Consider the following 17,277-nt stretch of genomic DNA (forward strand, 5'->3'; position numbering starts at 1 on the left):
CCTTGATAGTTGCAGCCTAGGTCTTGCATAGACGATCAATGTCCATGATACCAGCTCTGTTGATTGCACTTGGCATGATCAAATCAGCCGAGACACTTCTTGCATAGTGCTACATCTAGAGGTGCGATTTTGGAGTCTTCTACAAAGAGTATGTCAGCAACTATATTCTATCATCTTCGTTATTTAAAACAAATGTAACAAATTAAAAATAATGTTTAAAGAAATTCATGCTTGGAATTATTTTTAAAAAAAATTTTTTGTTTGTTTACGTGCAGATTTCTGAAGAAATGTAAGCATATTGAACAACGTGGCCTTCTGTTGATGACTCGGCTGGACCGAAATAGACACTCACCTTGATCTGGTTAAGTGATTATTGATGAAACGTGGCTGTCATTGTTTTCATCTTTTGTCACTTACAAAGCATTTCAATCAATAAAAAAAAAAAAAAAAAAGGACAAATTTAGGTTCTTATCCAAAATTCTTTCTTTATTAAGAAACGAAAATAAATAAAAATCTATTATGTATGTAGCCATGAAGAAATGAAAATATATTCCAAGTATCACATAAATTGATCGAGTAGTTTTATTTTATAAGTAACAGAGGAACGGGTGTCTTGTCCGCCATTTTGAAAACAATCTATTTAGAAAAAAAAAAAAAAGAAAAAAAACAGGGAGATAACTCAATAATTCAAACTTGTAAGATTTATGTTGTAATGCCTATGAATTCTCATTAATCACTTACAAATGATTTTCTTTATAAAAATAAAACTACTTGATCAATTTATGAGTTTTGGAATGTGCTGTTTTCGTTTTGTTTCAGGTATGTACATCAAACAGATTTTTCTTAATTTTTGTTTAATATGGATGAATTCTGAAGAACCCATATTTATTTAATCTCAAAATAAGAGTGGGAAGTTTTTCTTATGGTTTTCTTATTTATAATAGAAATATATATATATATATATATATGATACATTTGTTAATGAAAACAAAAAATGAAATAATTTAATAAAGAAAATACTTTTTTTTTTTTTTTTTTTAAATTTACATAGAATCCCATTTTATTTCACACAGTCGTTAAATATCAAATTGGCCAAATGTTTCCCATCATTGCTAACACACGATTGTAGACGTTCACAAAAGTTTTCAATAACTTGATACATCATTTTGAGTGGAATAGCAGCAATTTCATAAATAGCTTGTTTTAATTCTTCAAGAGATCAAAGGCGGTGACTTTTGACTTCAAATATCATAAGAAAAAACATTGCAGGGTTTTAGATCAGGTGATCTTGTGTGCCAATCAATATCACACAAAGAGATCAAATGATTTGGGAACATGTCCTTAAAAAAGAAAAATGCATAAATTAAATACAGATATGAATTTTGACCTAACTAAAATAAAATGGCATTCTACGTATATCCAAAAAATAAAAATACATTTTCTTTAATTGTTTTTTTTTACTTACAAATGTGTCGGATCATTTTGGGACACACACACTGTGTGTGTGTGTGAGAGAGAGAGAAATAGAAATATATAAATTTTTTTAAACTTTTAAGCATGCAAAGGAGAAAGCATAAAAAAATTCAGAACTAAGAGTAATCAATTATTTTCCTTTGTTTATTGGTATTCTCATTATGAATGTTATCGTCCTGACAAACTTAGCATCTTCCAAAAATTGTAAGACTTTGTCATTAACGAATCAGACCCTTTCTTCAATCTACGCTTGCGGACAGCCTTGCTGTTGTGGAAAAAAAATTTTAAAAGTTTCCCTCTATATTAAAAAACGAAAATAAAGAAAAATCTGTATTATGTAGCTGTGATGAACTGAAAGTATAATATTCACGTAAATTGAACAAGTGGTTTTATTTTTAAAGAAAATCAATTTTTTTTTTCTTTTTTGAGTAACAGAAGAGCAGCTGTAGTGTCAGCCATTTTGAAAACAATATAAAAAAAAAAAAAGAAAAACTACATAGTTCTAGATATTGTCAGACTTGGTTATTTAGGAATCAGGCCCATTATTTAATCTGTCAAAGGGCAGCCTTGTTGGTGTGAAGAGAAAAGAAAAGTTTGTCTAACTTTATATCTGAAGATACTCAAGCAAGACAGCCGAATAGACATGAACTGACTGTTCGTGTGCTTTTTTTTTTTTTTTTTTTTTTTTTTTAGACCTCTTCATGGACAAACTACTTCGTGAATTAAGAATGGAACACAATCCAAAATGTAATATTGTTATTCCTGGAAACTACTTTGCTGCCGACACTTAATTATTTTCCCTGCAACCAATATCAAACCATCTTTTTTATCCATAATGCCACAAATTTCAGATGTCACAAAACCTCATGCTCTCTCTCTCTCTCTCTCCTTTTGTATATCCAATTAGAACGTGATCACTTCCCAATCATCAGGTTCTGCCAATTATAGTGATTGATTACTGACAAAGGGGGAAGAATTGCTGTTTTACAAAGCGGCTCTCATTTTAAGTGGGTGATGTAGAGACTTACAATCCTCTCATAATATTCATCATTATTTGATTGTTAATCTGCTCATCTCATTATCAATTATCATTGTGTTTTTTGGCCTTGATAAAGGAGTCCTTCATTAGTAAAATAATGATTTAAATAAACACTTTGTGAATCACAGCCGAAGGCAACAAAGCTTTAAAATCTAACTTAGATCTAGGAACCATAACATTCTGCAATGTATGAGGCAGTCAAAGAATACCATAGTTTTTAATCTGAAGCCAAATTCACAAGTGTCCTTCTACTTGCAATCAAATCTCTTGATTCCAGTTCATTTTCGGTCTTCTTTTTCCATTTGTGGTCCATTGGAGCACTTCATTCTCAATTCTTTCTGGGCCAATCTTAGGGTATGTCAGAGTCAGCCTAAACATTGTTTGCACATTATCAACGATATTACCTGTTGGTTAGTGCGGTCTCTAATTCCCCAACAGTAAAAGATTTTAGGAAATGGAATGGACTCTTCCAATTCATCTTGTCATTGAAGCAGAGTTTCAATTCATTCTATAAATACCATTTGCTCAAGAGACCTGAATCCATCTCATTACTTTGGTTATAAAGATCAAATAGCATTAACAGTTTGATCTTCAGCCCCCTGCGTGTGCGTGTGAGATGAGACTTTCGTTAGAAACTTTAGTGGTTCTTGTCCAGAATTCAATCTAATTAAAAAAACAAAAATACAGAAAAATCTTTATAATATATGTATACATCACAGAACGAAAATGTCATATTTCCAAAATCATGAGAAAATCAGGTTCTTTGAGGAATCTGCCATCTTTTAATAAATAGACGAAACAACTCAATTCAATTTTATTTTTTAAATACGTTTTAAGAATTAATTTTTAGATAACATTATTTCAGTACGCCCTTATTCCTGAAAAGGTAAGATTCATTACTGATTACCTCCCCCTTGACAACCTCTCCAGAAATAGACCAATATCAGCCTTGTAATGGCTATGATTTTTGTTAAAGATAAAAAAAAATTGATTTTCTATCTTTTCAAAAAAAAAAAAAGGGGGGGGGAGGGGTCAATTTACATGTTTTGAATGATTTTTTTTTTTTTTTTTTTTTTTTTTTAATTTTTTTTTTATTATACATGGACACATACATAGATTTTTATTTATTTTTATTTTAATGTAGGTTGAATTCTGGACTTGCACCAAAACTTTTTCAAAACCTTCCCATTCTTTGCAATGGGAAGTTCTTAATACTAGAATGAGAACACCAAATCAAATAATTTTTTGTGATATTTTTCATTTTCACAAAAGCTGGAGTGGGGTGAGATTTGAACAGTTGCCTTGGTTGTCCAACCAGTCTATGGAAAGGACCTCTTTCAATGATGATACATGAATAAATAAAAAAAGGACTGATAAAAATCTTTTTTTTTTTTTTTTTTTTTTTTTTGTAACTTAGACTGAAAAGGGGTAAACTAAAAATATTATGTGCTAATTTTAAGTAAGTTTTGGTGCATGTGTAAATTGGAAATCTTGTAAACTAACATTTCGGGTGAAAACATTACATACAGGTCATGTCAAAATTAGTATAAATTCCAAAAAATAATCCAATAGAAAAATAATTACAATTAAAAATAAAATTTATCGAGTTTTATCGTATGTTTTAATGTGGAAGAGTTGTGGCCAATTCTGTATGAGAAAATAACTTGTCTCCCTTGATTTAAATTAAAAGGTCTGCCATTTTTATACATAGAATCTTAGAACTTAATTATGAATGTTGTTAAAAATATATCTAGCACATCTACTGGATCATTTTTATAATTTTTTTTAATTTATGCTAATTTTAACCTGACACATAAGTATGCAATAATGTCTTCACGTGAAATGCGTTGATTTAAAAGTTCACGAATCTACAGAAGCACTAAAGTTTTTTTTTATTTTTATTTAATTTTACAAAATAAATTTTGAACATTGCATGCTATAAAATGAACCATGTCAAACAGGTTGATTTGGTTTTAGAATATAAATTTGTTAAAATAATTTGCTTTCTGTTTTGTTTTTTTTGTTGTTTTTTTCCTTAACTCTTGGCCGATTAATCATTGACATAAGAAATCTTGTGTTAAAACAGTTGCAAACATTGAATAATCAGCAACTTATTTTTTTTCTTTATTGTTTTTGATTAACTCTGAGAAAATGCAGCATCCACTTTGAACTCCTTTTTCTCATTGACAAATATTCATGCAAAATGTCTCCTGATCTTTCAAAACGAGTTTATAGATTTTTTTTGTTTCCTAGGGCGACCTCAGCATTCGGCATCATTTATGTAAACCAATGTTGAAAGTCAGCATACAACCTCTTAACTGTTGTTTCTAACAGTCTGAATACTATTTTTCAAGCCATTACTTTAATAGTATTTTTCCCCATCAGAAAGCAATGCTTTTATCAACACACAAAATTCAGATTTTTCATTGCTTTAAAAATTTTAAACAGTAATTTCACTTCAATTAATCAGGGTTTTATCACTCAATGAAGAACCCTTCTCCCTGTGCCGAGCTATCCGCTGCCATGTGGGACCCGTGTTTTGTATCAGGTCGTCCCTTCTTCTTAGTCTTCCCTTTGGCCTCTTATGTTCATGAGGTGTCCATTCTGTTCTAATGGACCATCTGTTGTCTGGTTATGTGCTCTGCCCATCTGTGACAGCCAAACACAGATGGGCAGGGCACATAGGCTTGGCGGTATTGATGTCAATAACTGTTGTTTGTTGGCGGATCCAGATGTTTGTCGAGTGATGCCCAACATCATCCTCTCTATCTTCCTTTGTGCCACTGCCAAGATTTCACTTTGGCAAGACTCATGGTTCATGTTTCACTACTGCCATAGGTCATCATCATGCAGTCCGTCAGTCTTGACGATAAGTAGTCGGGGCCTCAGTGCTTTATCCTTCTGTGTTGGCATAGTCCTTTCTGTATGAAACATCCAGTCACAGGCACTGCATATGTGGGTGCCAGGGTTGTGTCGTTTATAGTGTCTCAGCTCTAAAGCTTCTCCAATCTTTCTCTATTTCTTTCTTCCCTTTGTGGAGACTGTTCCGCCAACCACTCCTTTCTTTGGCTTGTTCCTCCCAACTCTCAACATTAATGTTCATTACCTTCAGGTTCCACTTTACATCTTTGTAGCGAAGCTTCTGACCTTCTACCTTGAGGGTTTCATTTTCCAGTTCCCCGTAGAAGATCATCTTTGGGATTCGGTTGTTCCATTCTAGTAATGTGCCCAGTCCATCGTAGTTGCATAGTAGCTTCCATGCTATCTAGGTTTGCTCTTCTGAGAACTTCCGTGTTTTGTATGTAGTCACTCCATTTGATCTTCATGATCCTTTTCAGGTGTCTCTGCTGGAAGGCTTCCAATCTCCTTATGTGTTCTCTATACAGTGTAGGTCTTTGCTGAGTACAACAGGGCTGGCAGGACAATGGTTTTGTAGACTCTGCACTTCATCTCTAGCCCGATACCAGCCCTTGTCCAGAGCCTCTTTTCTAGCTTGCCAAAGGAGACACATGCGCTTTGGATTTGTCAGCTTATTTCTTTGTCAGCACGGTTATCAGTGCTTAGAGTGCTTCCAAGATATTTGAAGTTTTTAACACCTTGCCGTTGATTGTTATTATAGGCTCTTGCAGGTTGTTATCTGGTGAGGGCTGATACATCACTTCAGTCTTCTCTATGTTGATTTGTAGGCCTATCTTCCCGGCTGTTTGAGAGAAGCTATCAACTATCCTTTGCATCTGAGCTTGATTTTGAGCTATCAGAGCAGTGTCGTCTGTGAACAATAGTTCTGTTATCAGTTCCTTCCTTGTGTTGATCTTGGCCTTCAGTCTTGCAAGGTTGAACAGTTTCCCATCAGAGCGTGTGTGGATGAAGACCTTCTTCTATGCTTTAATGAAGCAGCATTAGGCCAGCTGTCAGAAATTGGGTGAACAGTGTTGGGGCCAGGACGCAACACTGTTCACCCTATTTCTGATAGCCGACCTAATGCTGCTTCATCAAAGAAGGTGGTACAGGTAGTATATATTCATTGAAGATCCTCCGTTTGATTGCCATACTTGCTTTTCATATTCTAAATGACATCCACTCTAAGAGCAAATTGGTTGGCCTCAACATCCATCTTGGGAAGACCACGGTAAGGTTGAACCAGCACGCTGGCAAGTCGCCAATAATTGTTGATAGAAAGACCATTGAGGAAAATGAAAGCTACATCTACTTCGGAAAGAAAATTACGAAAGATGGAGATCTCCTCCCTGAGATAAAGAGAAGGATAGCATTGGGATGGGCAGCTTTTGGAAAAATGGATATTATGAGAAGCCAAAAAGCAAGTATTGCAATCAAAAGATTTTCAAAAACTTCACTTACGTCATTATAATTTATAAATTAATAATTTAATTTGGTTCTAATTTTGACATGTGCTGTTTGAAAGTTGTACTTTATAAAAATCATGGATTTTTTTTTTTTTTCATTAGTGGTGCTGGGATTTTATTGAGTGACATGTTAATTTAAAAATGGCAAAGCAAAATAATCCTATTAATGAAGAAAAATGCTGTTGTCAATTTTTTGTAGAAGTGAGTAATATATACACCCAGCAGTCTATAAAGAAAATGGCTGCCGAGTTCAAGTTTTGTGTAAAACCTGTAACTAAAAGATTGTTACTACAAATATAAATTATAATTGTCTGTAAGGAAAGTTTGTTTCACTAAAAAAGAAAAAACGTTTTCATATTAAACGGCAAAATCCATCTTTTAAACATTTACATCTCCAACCATCATTTGACTGTGAATAATGGTTCAATGCACATATAAATTACAGATTTAACACCAAGAATTGTTTTTAACCAATGCTTAGCAATCCATTAAAACAGTAGGCAGAGGTGTTTTTTTTTTTTTTTTTTTAAAAAGTGGTAGTAGGCAGGCAGGCAGGCTCGAACCTGTGACGCAAAGGCAGAAAAAGTGAAAGAAAATCTGGCGTCTTACCGCTACTCCATGACACGACCGGGAGTTCGGAATGTTAAAATTAGGCAAAGTCAATCCAACTGATACGATGACTTGCAAAAGATCGACCCCCTCCTTGTAGAAAACTGCCCAGTTGAGGGTGAAGGGATTAATATTTTTGGCCAATTTTTCGGTATTTGTCGTCCGAGACGTCAAGCTTCAAAATGATACCGATCATGAAAATCCGTTTCCTCCATTGAAAGTTTTAGGAAAACATACATATATTTAAATAGACAGGTGAGATTTCTATTATAGACTAGCGGGGATGCCCAGCATTTCCCAGGTATAAAATGAAAAAAAAGTTTTGGTAGGCAATTCTTGAGGCAAAGGCGGAAAAAAAAAAAAAAAGTGTGATGACTTACCTTGACGCTACGAAAACAGTAGAATGAGAATGGAAGAAATTGAATAATTAAAAGGTTATGTGACAGGTGTGCGTAAATTTAATGCGGTCAAACATCACGCCATAGGGGAAATGAAATCTCGCAGTTAACTTTGGCTGCGAGGCAGTGTTTTGTTTCCTCAAGATGTTGGGTTGAAAACCAGCTCCCCATAAAAAAAAAAAGGGGCGTGTCCAAATGAATAGCAATTGTCTGATGTGACGATTTTCACCGCATTGATCGAACCTGATATTGCTTTCTGGACGTCCCTGGTGAGGAAGCCAAGGTATCAACTTGGCCCAATCAGTTTCATTTTATTTATACTAAAAAGCCGAACAAACACAGGACAGAACGAAATAGCACAAATTTTATAAAAGTCAATCAAAATAAATCTAGACACGATATCCCTTTGCAAATCGTAGATATTATCTGTACTATTTCTTACAACTGTTTATATACCCCTAGATAATATAGGTTTGCAACAACATATGCAACATACAAATTTATTACGTCTAGACTATTAACCACTATCTTATGTAACTTTAGAACATTTTAGACATAATTAGTCGTTCTAATAAAATCCTACATTATATCCTAAGAGCAACATCATCACTATCGCAGCATTTTTATTTTTTTCCTATTTTTCACCCTAAATATTAAGTCTTCCTACCACCCTAAGTCAAGACCAGGAGGAAACACACACATTCTACAGATATTATATTTGCACTCTTCATAACTGGATCATGAATTCATAATTTTTCTATTCCTGGATTCAAATATAATAAATTCTCCCTTCTCAAATTACACCCATTCTCATTGGCTTAGAGTTGACAATTTGATTATTCCAGAATCTACCTCTTAATACATAAACGAATGCTCCAGAACTTTTCAAATCTGGCGGCACTCTCTACAGGAGGCAATTGTTTAAAAAACAAAAAAAAAAAAAAATAATCGCTACTAAACAGAAAATTAAATACTGATAACCTTACATTTAATTATGCACACATTAACAACACGCTACTATCCCCACCTCCCCCCCCCCAACTTGTACAGGTACCATTGTTTTGTTTTTTGTTATTTTTTGATCTTAGAGAAGCTTAGTTAACCTTACATGATACTATTTTTTTTTGTTTTCTTTTACACTGCCATCCCCTAATTTTTTTTGTTGGTTTATAGTATTTGCAGGTAAGTACCCTAACAACGATTATCAAGGTTAAATTCGAGGCAAATACTTTGGGCCCCCCCCCTCACAAAATGGGGTGTCTATTCAGATTAGCCATGTTTGATTTTAGACAAATTATACTTTCTGTGGAGTATTTTGTTTACTTCTCTTTATCGACACTGCACATATTACCTTTTTTGGCACTTGTACAGCTTAATCAAGACATTAAAAAATGAAAATATCATGAAAAGGTTATATTGCATGTATCCATTATGGAATGAAGTTCTCCGAAAAAAAATTTCACTTAATTTCATCAAGTAGTTTTTATTTTACAGCAAAAAAACAATTTATGATACCGAGCAAAAGGTTTGATTTTTAGGAAGAAAAGCAAGTAATAAAGATGAGTGTCATGGAGTTATATCCCCGTGGCGTGTCAACAAATTCCATAATGGCTGACTTCAACACGCTCTCATAAGAACGTGTTTTTTCCGCTGTAAAAAAAACAAAAAAAAACAAACAAAAACTACTCGATCAAATTAAATGAAATTTTTTTTCAGAGATCTTCAGTCCAAAATGGATACGTACAATATAACCTTTTTTTGGATATTTTCATTTTTGAATGTCTTAATTAAACTGTACAAACTACCCCTTTGTTTATACATAAATTTTTACCATAGCTCCACCTCCACACTTTTCTTTAAAAATAACTTTTATAGGTTTTCGACTAAGCTGATTAGGAAAATCTCATTTAAATTTAGCAGATACAAGTAGTTTTTGAGATATAAAAACTTGTATTATGCACTTTAAATCAGTGGCCACCAGATTTATACACACGCGTGAGGAACAAATCTAATTCTATCCAACCGACACTACCCCCCCCCCCCTGCCAATTTTTTTTGTTGGTGGGTATCATGACCATGATTGTCAAAGTTAAATTCGGGGCAAATATTTCGACTCCCCCCCCCCTACACACAAAATGGGGTGTCTATTCTGATAGCTGTTCTCAACATGAGGAGGTTGAGGGTTAGGCAACAACAAGCAACTGAACTTTAATTTTTTACAAGGGGAAGGATGCTTCCACCAGGCAATGTCGGTTAACAGGTCCTGCTAGTTTTAAAATAAAACTACTTGATCAATTTACATGATTTCTTGGAATATATTTATGGTCACAGGTATGTACATCATACACATTCTTCTTTAGTTTTTGACAAGAAGGCCGCCCAGCATTGCCCAGTCGTAAAATATGCTTAAATATGTTTTAAGTAGAATTTGTATTTATTATAAAGCTAATCCTTTATGGATTATATTGTATCTAATATATATAGTAGTAGTCTGAAACCTTATTAGATTATTATATTGTACCTAATATATAGTAATGAGTTCCAAACTTTCAAAAAATGACTTGGTACCATTAGCTAGAATCGAAGTAACAGCATTTAGCACTCCAGCCCTAGTCGTTATTATTAAAGTTATTGACAGATTGATAAGAAAAATTAAGTGACTTTTAACATATAAATGGATATTTGTGTACGCGTAAAAGTAACAGGTTTAGTTGACTTACTCCTGCCATAGTCAATATTTTTTTCTTTTTACAATTGTGACCCCCTAGCAGCTATTTTTTTTTTTTTTTTTACATAGGCATCACCACATTATCAAGGCCAAGAGGCCACTCAAGGATAAGGGTTAAAGAGTGTACAGTAGAAATTGGACAATATAGTAATCATTAGTAATGAAAATTTGGTAAATTTGATAACTTATATGGAACAGCTCATCAAGAACTTATTTACGTTAGACTTGAAGACAACCATATTGTAGTCAGCTGGAAAGCAGGAAAACGGAAGACAATTCCACAGGCGTGCAGTTCTAAGAAAGAAGCTTTGTTCATGGAATCTACGTTTAGGTTTAGGCACAGATAAAGAGTCGAGGGAATTATTGATAGTGTTTACAGCTAGACGAGTGTTTCTTGTGAAAGTTTGGCGAGGGGGGGGGACCATAGATTGAAGCTCACTCGAACACTTTCCATGAAAATAACGATACATCAGAGACAAACTCGCAACATTTTTATACTAATTTTAAACCAAATAGAATTTGTTCCACAGGTCCAAATCCCCTATATATGAAGTTTCAAGTCCAGACCAAAAATTAACAAGATTTTAGTTGAAATAGTTCCATATACACACAGACAAGGTCACTTATGTAATGTGTACGATTTAAAACTTTCATCCTAAATGCTATATGATTATGCACAATGTAGAAAATACGCATAAACAAGCTGTGCGTGCATGGTCTCCCTCTTGTGCTGCATGTGAGATGAAACCACAAAAAATACTGAAGAAATGATGAATGTGAGAAGTGTGAAGGGCCAACGTTGCCTTCACATGTTTGTCAAGTTTCAGAAAACTCAAATGGATAGGGCAAATGTTATGAGGTAAAAAGTGTCATTTTTTGCAATTTTGAGGCATTTGTGACCCCTTTTGAGCTCCTGGGAATGTCGAATCCCAGTGAAAATGGACAAACGATGCAGTTTCATGCCTTAAGACATGTATCATGTATATTTGAATTCAGCACCATGGAAAACTACTATATAGATATACATATCAAGTTCTTGAATAATATGAAAAAAGAGCTCCAAAAAGGCATGTTTTTTTTTAGCCCTAAAAGTCCCAGGGGTATGCAAACCAGAATTTTGCCAGGGTCACCCATACTGAATTTATATTAAGAACAATAGCCTCCACATTTTGGCCAAGTTTCAGGAAAATCTAATGGATGGATCAAACGCTATGGGGCAAAAAGTGTCATTTTTGGTCATTATTCGGGTATTTTTTTACCTCTTTTGAGCCCCTGGAAATGCCAAATCCCAGTGTAAATGTATAACGGTGCAGTTTCAGGCCTTAACACATGTATATTTGAGTTGACCAGTGTGAAAAACAACTATATAATCAGATATATCAAGTTTTTGTTGAGAAATATGAAAAAAGAGCTACATACAGGCGTTTTTAGCACTGAAAGTACCCAGAGATGCAAACCAGAATTTTGCCAGGGTCACCCATACTAGATTTATATAAAGAACAATGGGCTCCACATTTTGACCAAGTTTGAAAAAAATCTAATGGATGGATAAGTAATTGGGAAAAATGTGTCATTTTGGGACATTTTTGACCTCTTGAGCTCCTGGGGGCACAACGGGAATTTTTGTAAATTTTTTTTTTTTTTTTTTTTTTACTGCGCACACCTATTTAATGAAATACAATTTGTGGTGCAATTTCAAGAAAAACTAATGGACGGTTATCTGGCAATAGTCCGGACTAACAGATGTACGGAAGCCACTGCCTCTCCGATAAATCGGACCAATAAAAATAAGCGTAAATGAAACCAAACATCAAATGGGAAACTATAAAAATGAATAATTAAAGTTTGTTTTTCAAAGGAATCTGAAAATTAGTTAACCTTCATTTAGTCGTTCGCATATCCATGACTGAGTATATTAAGAAATTTGTTTTAATAATTTTTAAATAGAAAAAGTAGTTTTTTTTAATATCAATGTCATTGTAACAAAAAAACTTTGTGTATAGGTATAGGGGGAATTCTGGACAAGAACAGAACCTATTCAGTACAGATGTAATCTGAATTCTGTGTATTTTTTGTCAAAATCAGATTATATACAGTTTTGTGGTAACCAAAGTATATAAAGGCTGAAACTTTGAAAAATGACAACCAAGATAATGAAAACTGTTGAAAAGAAGTAAAAAGAAAATGTTTATTTCCAACTAAATTATTCAAATCAGTTGAAAGTAGAACAAATAAGCACGAAGCAACTAAACGAATCTCCAACTCACCTTTCATATTGAGAGACACTTTCTTTCCCCTAATCCAACTGTTTCTCACTGTGCTAAGGGCAGTGGCAACATAGTAGTGCCATAACTACTCAGTTAACAGGCCACTGGTGCAAATTAAGATCCGTTCTTTTCTAGTAATATGCCTCTGCAGCCACATGCTCCCTTGTTTGACAACTATCACTGACTAATGCCGATTCTGTGGTCTTTTTTCATCTTCTCTTATGGCGGTGTCGTCTTGGCAACTGCATGGGTTCAGGGGGTATAAAAAATAAAACAACTGGAAACAAACTCAAGAGAAACAAAGCACTAATGGCCACATCTAAAGTCCTCTGTCGAGGTCGTCAGCTCATCTCAATTTTTTTTCAAAACCACAGCCTGCATTTAACTATCAGAAACTCGAGAATTTCTGTAAACTGTTAGGTTCGGAATTGGAATCCCATGACGCGTGAAGATAATAATGTTGCTTCTGCATATGTGCAACTGCCATTCCTTCGTTTTCTGTACCAAATCTTCAACTTGATACACAACTACCGAAACTTGCTATTCTAAGTGTTGGGTTAAAAATTTGCAATCTTACAGATATTACTATGACGTGACTGTCTTGAGGAGCGATACTGTTCCCCACTGGGGAGGTTAAAATCCCCTAAAACCCTAAGTAAGACCGGGTACATATGCTGAGATTGTCTGTTAAATGTTAACTGAATCCCGGACAGCGGCAGATGACCTATAAAAAAGGACGAGTTTGTATTTGATAAAACAGACATATTTTTATTATTTGGGACAATGACAGGAAATGTCAGAATAAGGAGCGATGACATGCATTTGGCCTCAGGAAGCCCAGCTCAGACGTTCTGGGTTTCTGAGTGACAGGGCTTGACCCTTTGAGGTCGTGTGAAAAGGATTTCATTTTTGATCCCAGCTTAAACTGCGGACAAATTGCTGAGATGCACACACGCAAAATGTATCCGGCGATTTCCCAGAAAGCGTCTTGAACGCTGATTGGTTTATCAGATCGCCAGACCCATCCCATCACCTTAGTATAAGAGCGGGTACTCGGGTCAAAGCAGACCGATTGAAGCCAGAAACACACACTCCCGGAGGACACCACAGCCCCTCCATCCATCCTAACCGCCATCGTGAGAACGAAAATCAAGATTTTGGGAAAATCTTGATATTTTCTGATGTAATCGAACTGAACGTTGTATATATGTAAAAACTTGAACTTTCGTGAAATTAACTTTTTTCATGGTTAGAAACCCTGAGTCTGTCTGTCTTTCTTTTTCTTGCATGTGTGCGAAGCTATTTGCTTTTCAGCAGAATCGACACGGGGATGAGACGCTGAGAAACTATGTGAAGGACTCCTGGAGAATAGACGATCACAACCAACAGTTTCGATGAGGCCAGAGATCAATTGCTGACCTGAGCGGGAGATCCTTTCACATTACAGTCAACAAGGAAGACTTCATGAAGATCGGACAATCTGGAAACATGATCATTGTGGGCACGATTCATACAACCACTTGGACATCCAAATGTTTGTTTTCTTTTGTATAATTTATATGCTTCAGATTACTCTTCTCGTTTCGATTGTTATTTTCACAAGATTCTGGTTGATTTAATCTCTAATATTCTTCAGATATACCTTGTCAAACTCATGAATCTGCACAGCATCCTTTATTTAATCTGCGGGGTTGCATGCTCTCGTTTAGTCAACCATGACTGGGTAGAAGTCCTAAGTAATTCTCAATTGTATTGGAAGTGACACCTGCACTGACGATTAAATCTCCAACCTCCAGAAAAGTATAACTTACAACTGAATTTACCAAGTACTTTATCCACTATGTCACAGAAAATAACACTCAAGATGAGAAGAGTAGTCTGAAGAATCCAAATAATCAATCCTCATCTCAAAAATTCAGAAACATAATTTGTTTTCTGTATTCGTTTGTTTTGTATTTCAGGTATGTCTAATTTTTTTTTGATATTGATAGCAATAAATGTTTTCAAACTTATAAAAAAAAAAAAAGTAACGATTTAAGACATTTTTTAATAATAAGAGAAATAAATTAAAATAAATGGAGAAAAAAAAATTCAAATTTCCAACAGTACTATCTGTATTAATCAACAGAACCAAAAAATATATAGCGTTACATGTGGGAGTGGTTTTTAAAGTCTGGCTCAATAATCAGATTTGTTTTGCGCCCCCAACCCCACTTTTTTTTTTTTTACCCTATCCTCTCCACAAGTAATTTTTCTAGAGTTTCATTCATTTTTGTTTCAAAGTCTTTGGGATGTCTGGGTTTCTTTTCTATTTGTTTTTTTTCTTTTTTCAATATTGTCAAAAAGAAGCCATTGATTATTTTTTGTAAGTTAACGATATTAGATCAGGTAAAAAAAAAAAACAACCTGTTAAAAGTTTTGCATTTTTGTAATCTCCTACAACTGTTGGTCAGCAATTTTATTAATCATATCTGCTTCTTCATATATTTTGTTGAGGGTAGTTGGCTGCTGGTCGGGGATAAGTGCCTCCATAGGAACCAGGACCCCGGGCATAAGGGTTGGCACTACCGGTACCACCAGCTGTTGGCGGAGGGGTGGCTGAACTCACTTGTTGTGGATTAAATCCATATTGTGGTTGATTTGGTTGTCCTTGACCCTGAAAACAGAAAGAGAGTGAATTTAGAAAAACAAAAGGATAGATTTATATATAAAGTTTGTTACTGATCTAGAACCTGACCCAAGGACGAGTCAACATCTTCCAGCAGTTTACAGTAAGCAACGGAAAAGGTTGCCGGAAAAAGCAAACGTAACCTTGGCCCAGGTTCTAGATCACTACTATAAATGGCATTATCTGTGATTGATAGTTTCTAATTTTATTCAGATTTAAACTTTTTTATTTTTTTAAATATCCAACATGATTGGCCCAATTAATGTTTGAGGAATTTGTTTCTTTTATTTGAACGAAATATTAAATTCTATATATAAAGACAAAAATGAAACAAAATAAATTTTTAAAAAAACCCATTTTTTTTAACCACTGACAAAATTTTTATTAATAAATTTTTCATTTAATTTCTAGGTGAATCTAGTTTATTTACATTTAACATATCACCCTCAGATCCAAACTATCAAATATTAGCTGGAGTAATGTTTTATTTTTAATTTTAATGAGTAATCAGTTTGTTATTTCTTCTTTTGTAACAATACAAGTCCATGAATGTTTGTGGCTTTCTCGATTCAATTCGGTACTCTAATTTGGCTTTAACAGTCGCCTATCAGGAAAGTTTGTGCACGGATCTAAGGTTATGTCTAATGTCTCAAAGTACATTAGAAGAGAGTGGATCAGAGACTGACGCTGATTGGGTTTAGAGGCACCCAACTATGGTGTGTATATTTGAACAAATGTTCTTTAATTTTATGTGTTTTTGATTGTTGATATAGTTTTAACGAATCTAATCAAGGGAATGGATAAGGTAAATAGAGAATTACCAAAATTGTTAGTTCAAAGGAAAAAAAAAAAATTCAACAAGCAAAAAGTCATGGGTGATCAATAGTTTATGTTAAACTTTAAAAGCTAACTAAACTACAAACGTCATGAAGAAACAGAATGTGATTATATTTGGTTTGCCAAGCTTAAGTGTGAAATTTACATTTTCAAGGGGAGACAACTGGAATTAAAAAAGAAGATGTTTGGAGTGAAATCATTACAATTACAAAACTATGTCAGAGAAACATGAAGAATATATAAAATCTAACTCAAAAGGTAAAAAACAGTAGAAATAAGAATGAAAACTCGAAATATTCAATTTTATAAAGCTCTTTTGAAAGATTTTCCAACAGATGCAAAAAGGGAAATAAGTTCATTTTCGGATTTAACATACTAGTTTAAATACCCATCTTAGACAGGTTCATCATACTTGAAAAATGTAAGTGAAATGATCATAGTTTCTTCCTTTTTTATGTATGAATATGTTCCTTGCTCCTGTTCAAGACGAAAGTATCTAAACAACTGCTTCAACCCAATTTTAGGAAGTGGACAACATGCATAAATCCCATTAAAGTGCAATTTAATATATTCTAGTTGGTTTAAAGCGATAGTAAATCATTTGCAGCACCCAAAAAGATTTTTGCTGTCTCATCTGTTCACAATCTTCAGTTTTTAAAAAATGTGCATAGCAGATGACCTATTTTTTTTATTTTTATTTATTTTTTTTTTTTAACAAATTCCACCATTCTAGATGGACTTTTGAATTTTTAACAGTTTTTGAAAAACATGATTAATCAGTTGTCATCTGCATGGCAAAAAAAAAAGAAAAAAAAAAGCTAATTACTCACCCTACCACTTATAACAACAACAAAAAAAAAATTCCATTTTTATTTTTTTTATTATAAAAAAACA

At 34.0% G+C, this 17,277-nt stretch overlaps 2 protein-coding genes across 9 annotated transcripts in view; one reads left to right on the plus strand and one right to left on the minus strand.

The window, feature by feature from the left end:
* LOC145248087 (protein TFG-like) overlaps positions 1 to 4,513 on the plus strand; it is a 43,402-nt gene extending 38,889 nt beyond the window's left edge. For all 7 annotated transcript variants that reach the window (XM_080109871.1, XM_080109868.1, XM_080109872.1 and 4 more), the window contains exon 9: positions 276 to 4,513. The gene's annotated coding sequence lies outside the window, so the exon portion shown is untranslated. The remainder of the gene's footprint in view (positions 1 to 275) is intronic.
* Positions 4,514 to 14,905: 10,392 nt separating this feature from the next.
* The window catches only part of LOC145248088 (uncharacterized), a 119,053-nt gene continuing 116,681 nt past the window's right edge, over positions 14,906 to 17,277 (minus strand). For both annotated transcript variants that reach the window (XM_080109875.1, XM_080109874.1), the window contains one exon: positions 14,906 to 15,534. In XM_080109875.1, the coding sequence (XP_079966001.1) occupies positions 15,358 to 15,534 (177 nt within the window). In that variant the 3' untranslated portion in view covers positions 14,906 to 15,357. The remainder of the gene's footprint in view (positions 15,535 to 17,277) is intronic.

The sequence above is a fragment of the Euprymna scolopes genome, chromosome 26 (genome assembly GCF_053919585.1).
Source record: "Euprymna scolopes isolate OS-2025 chromosome 26, ASM5391958v1, whole genome shotgun sequence".
Classification (NCBI taxonomy): Eukaryota; Metazoa; Mollusca; class Cephalopoda; order Sepiida; family Sepiolidae; genus Euprymna; species Euprymna scolopes.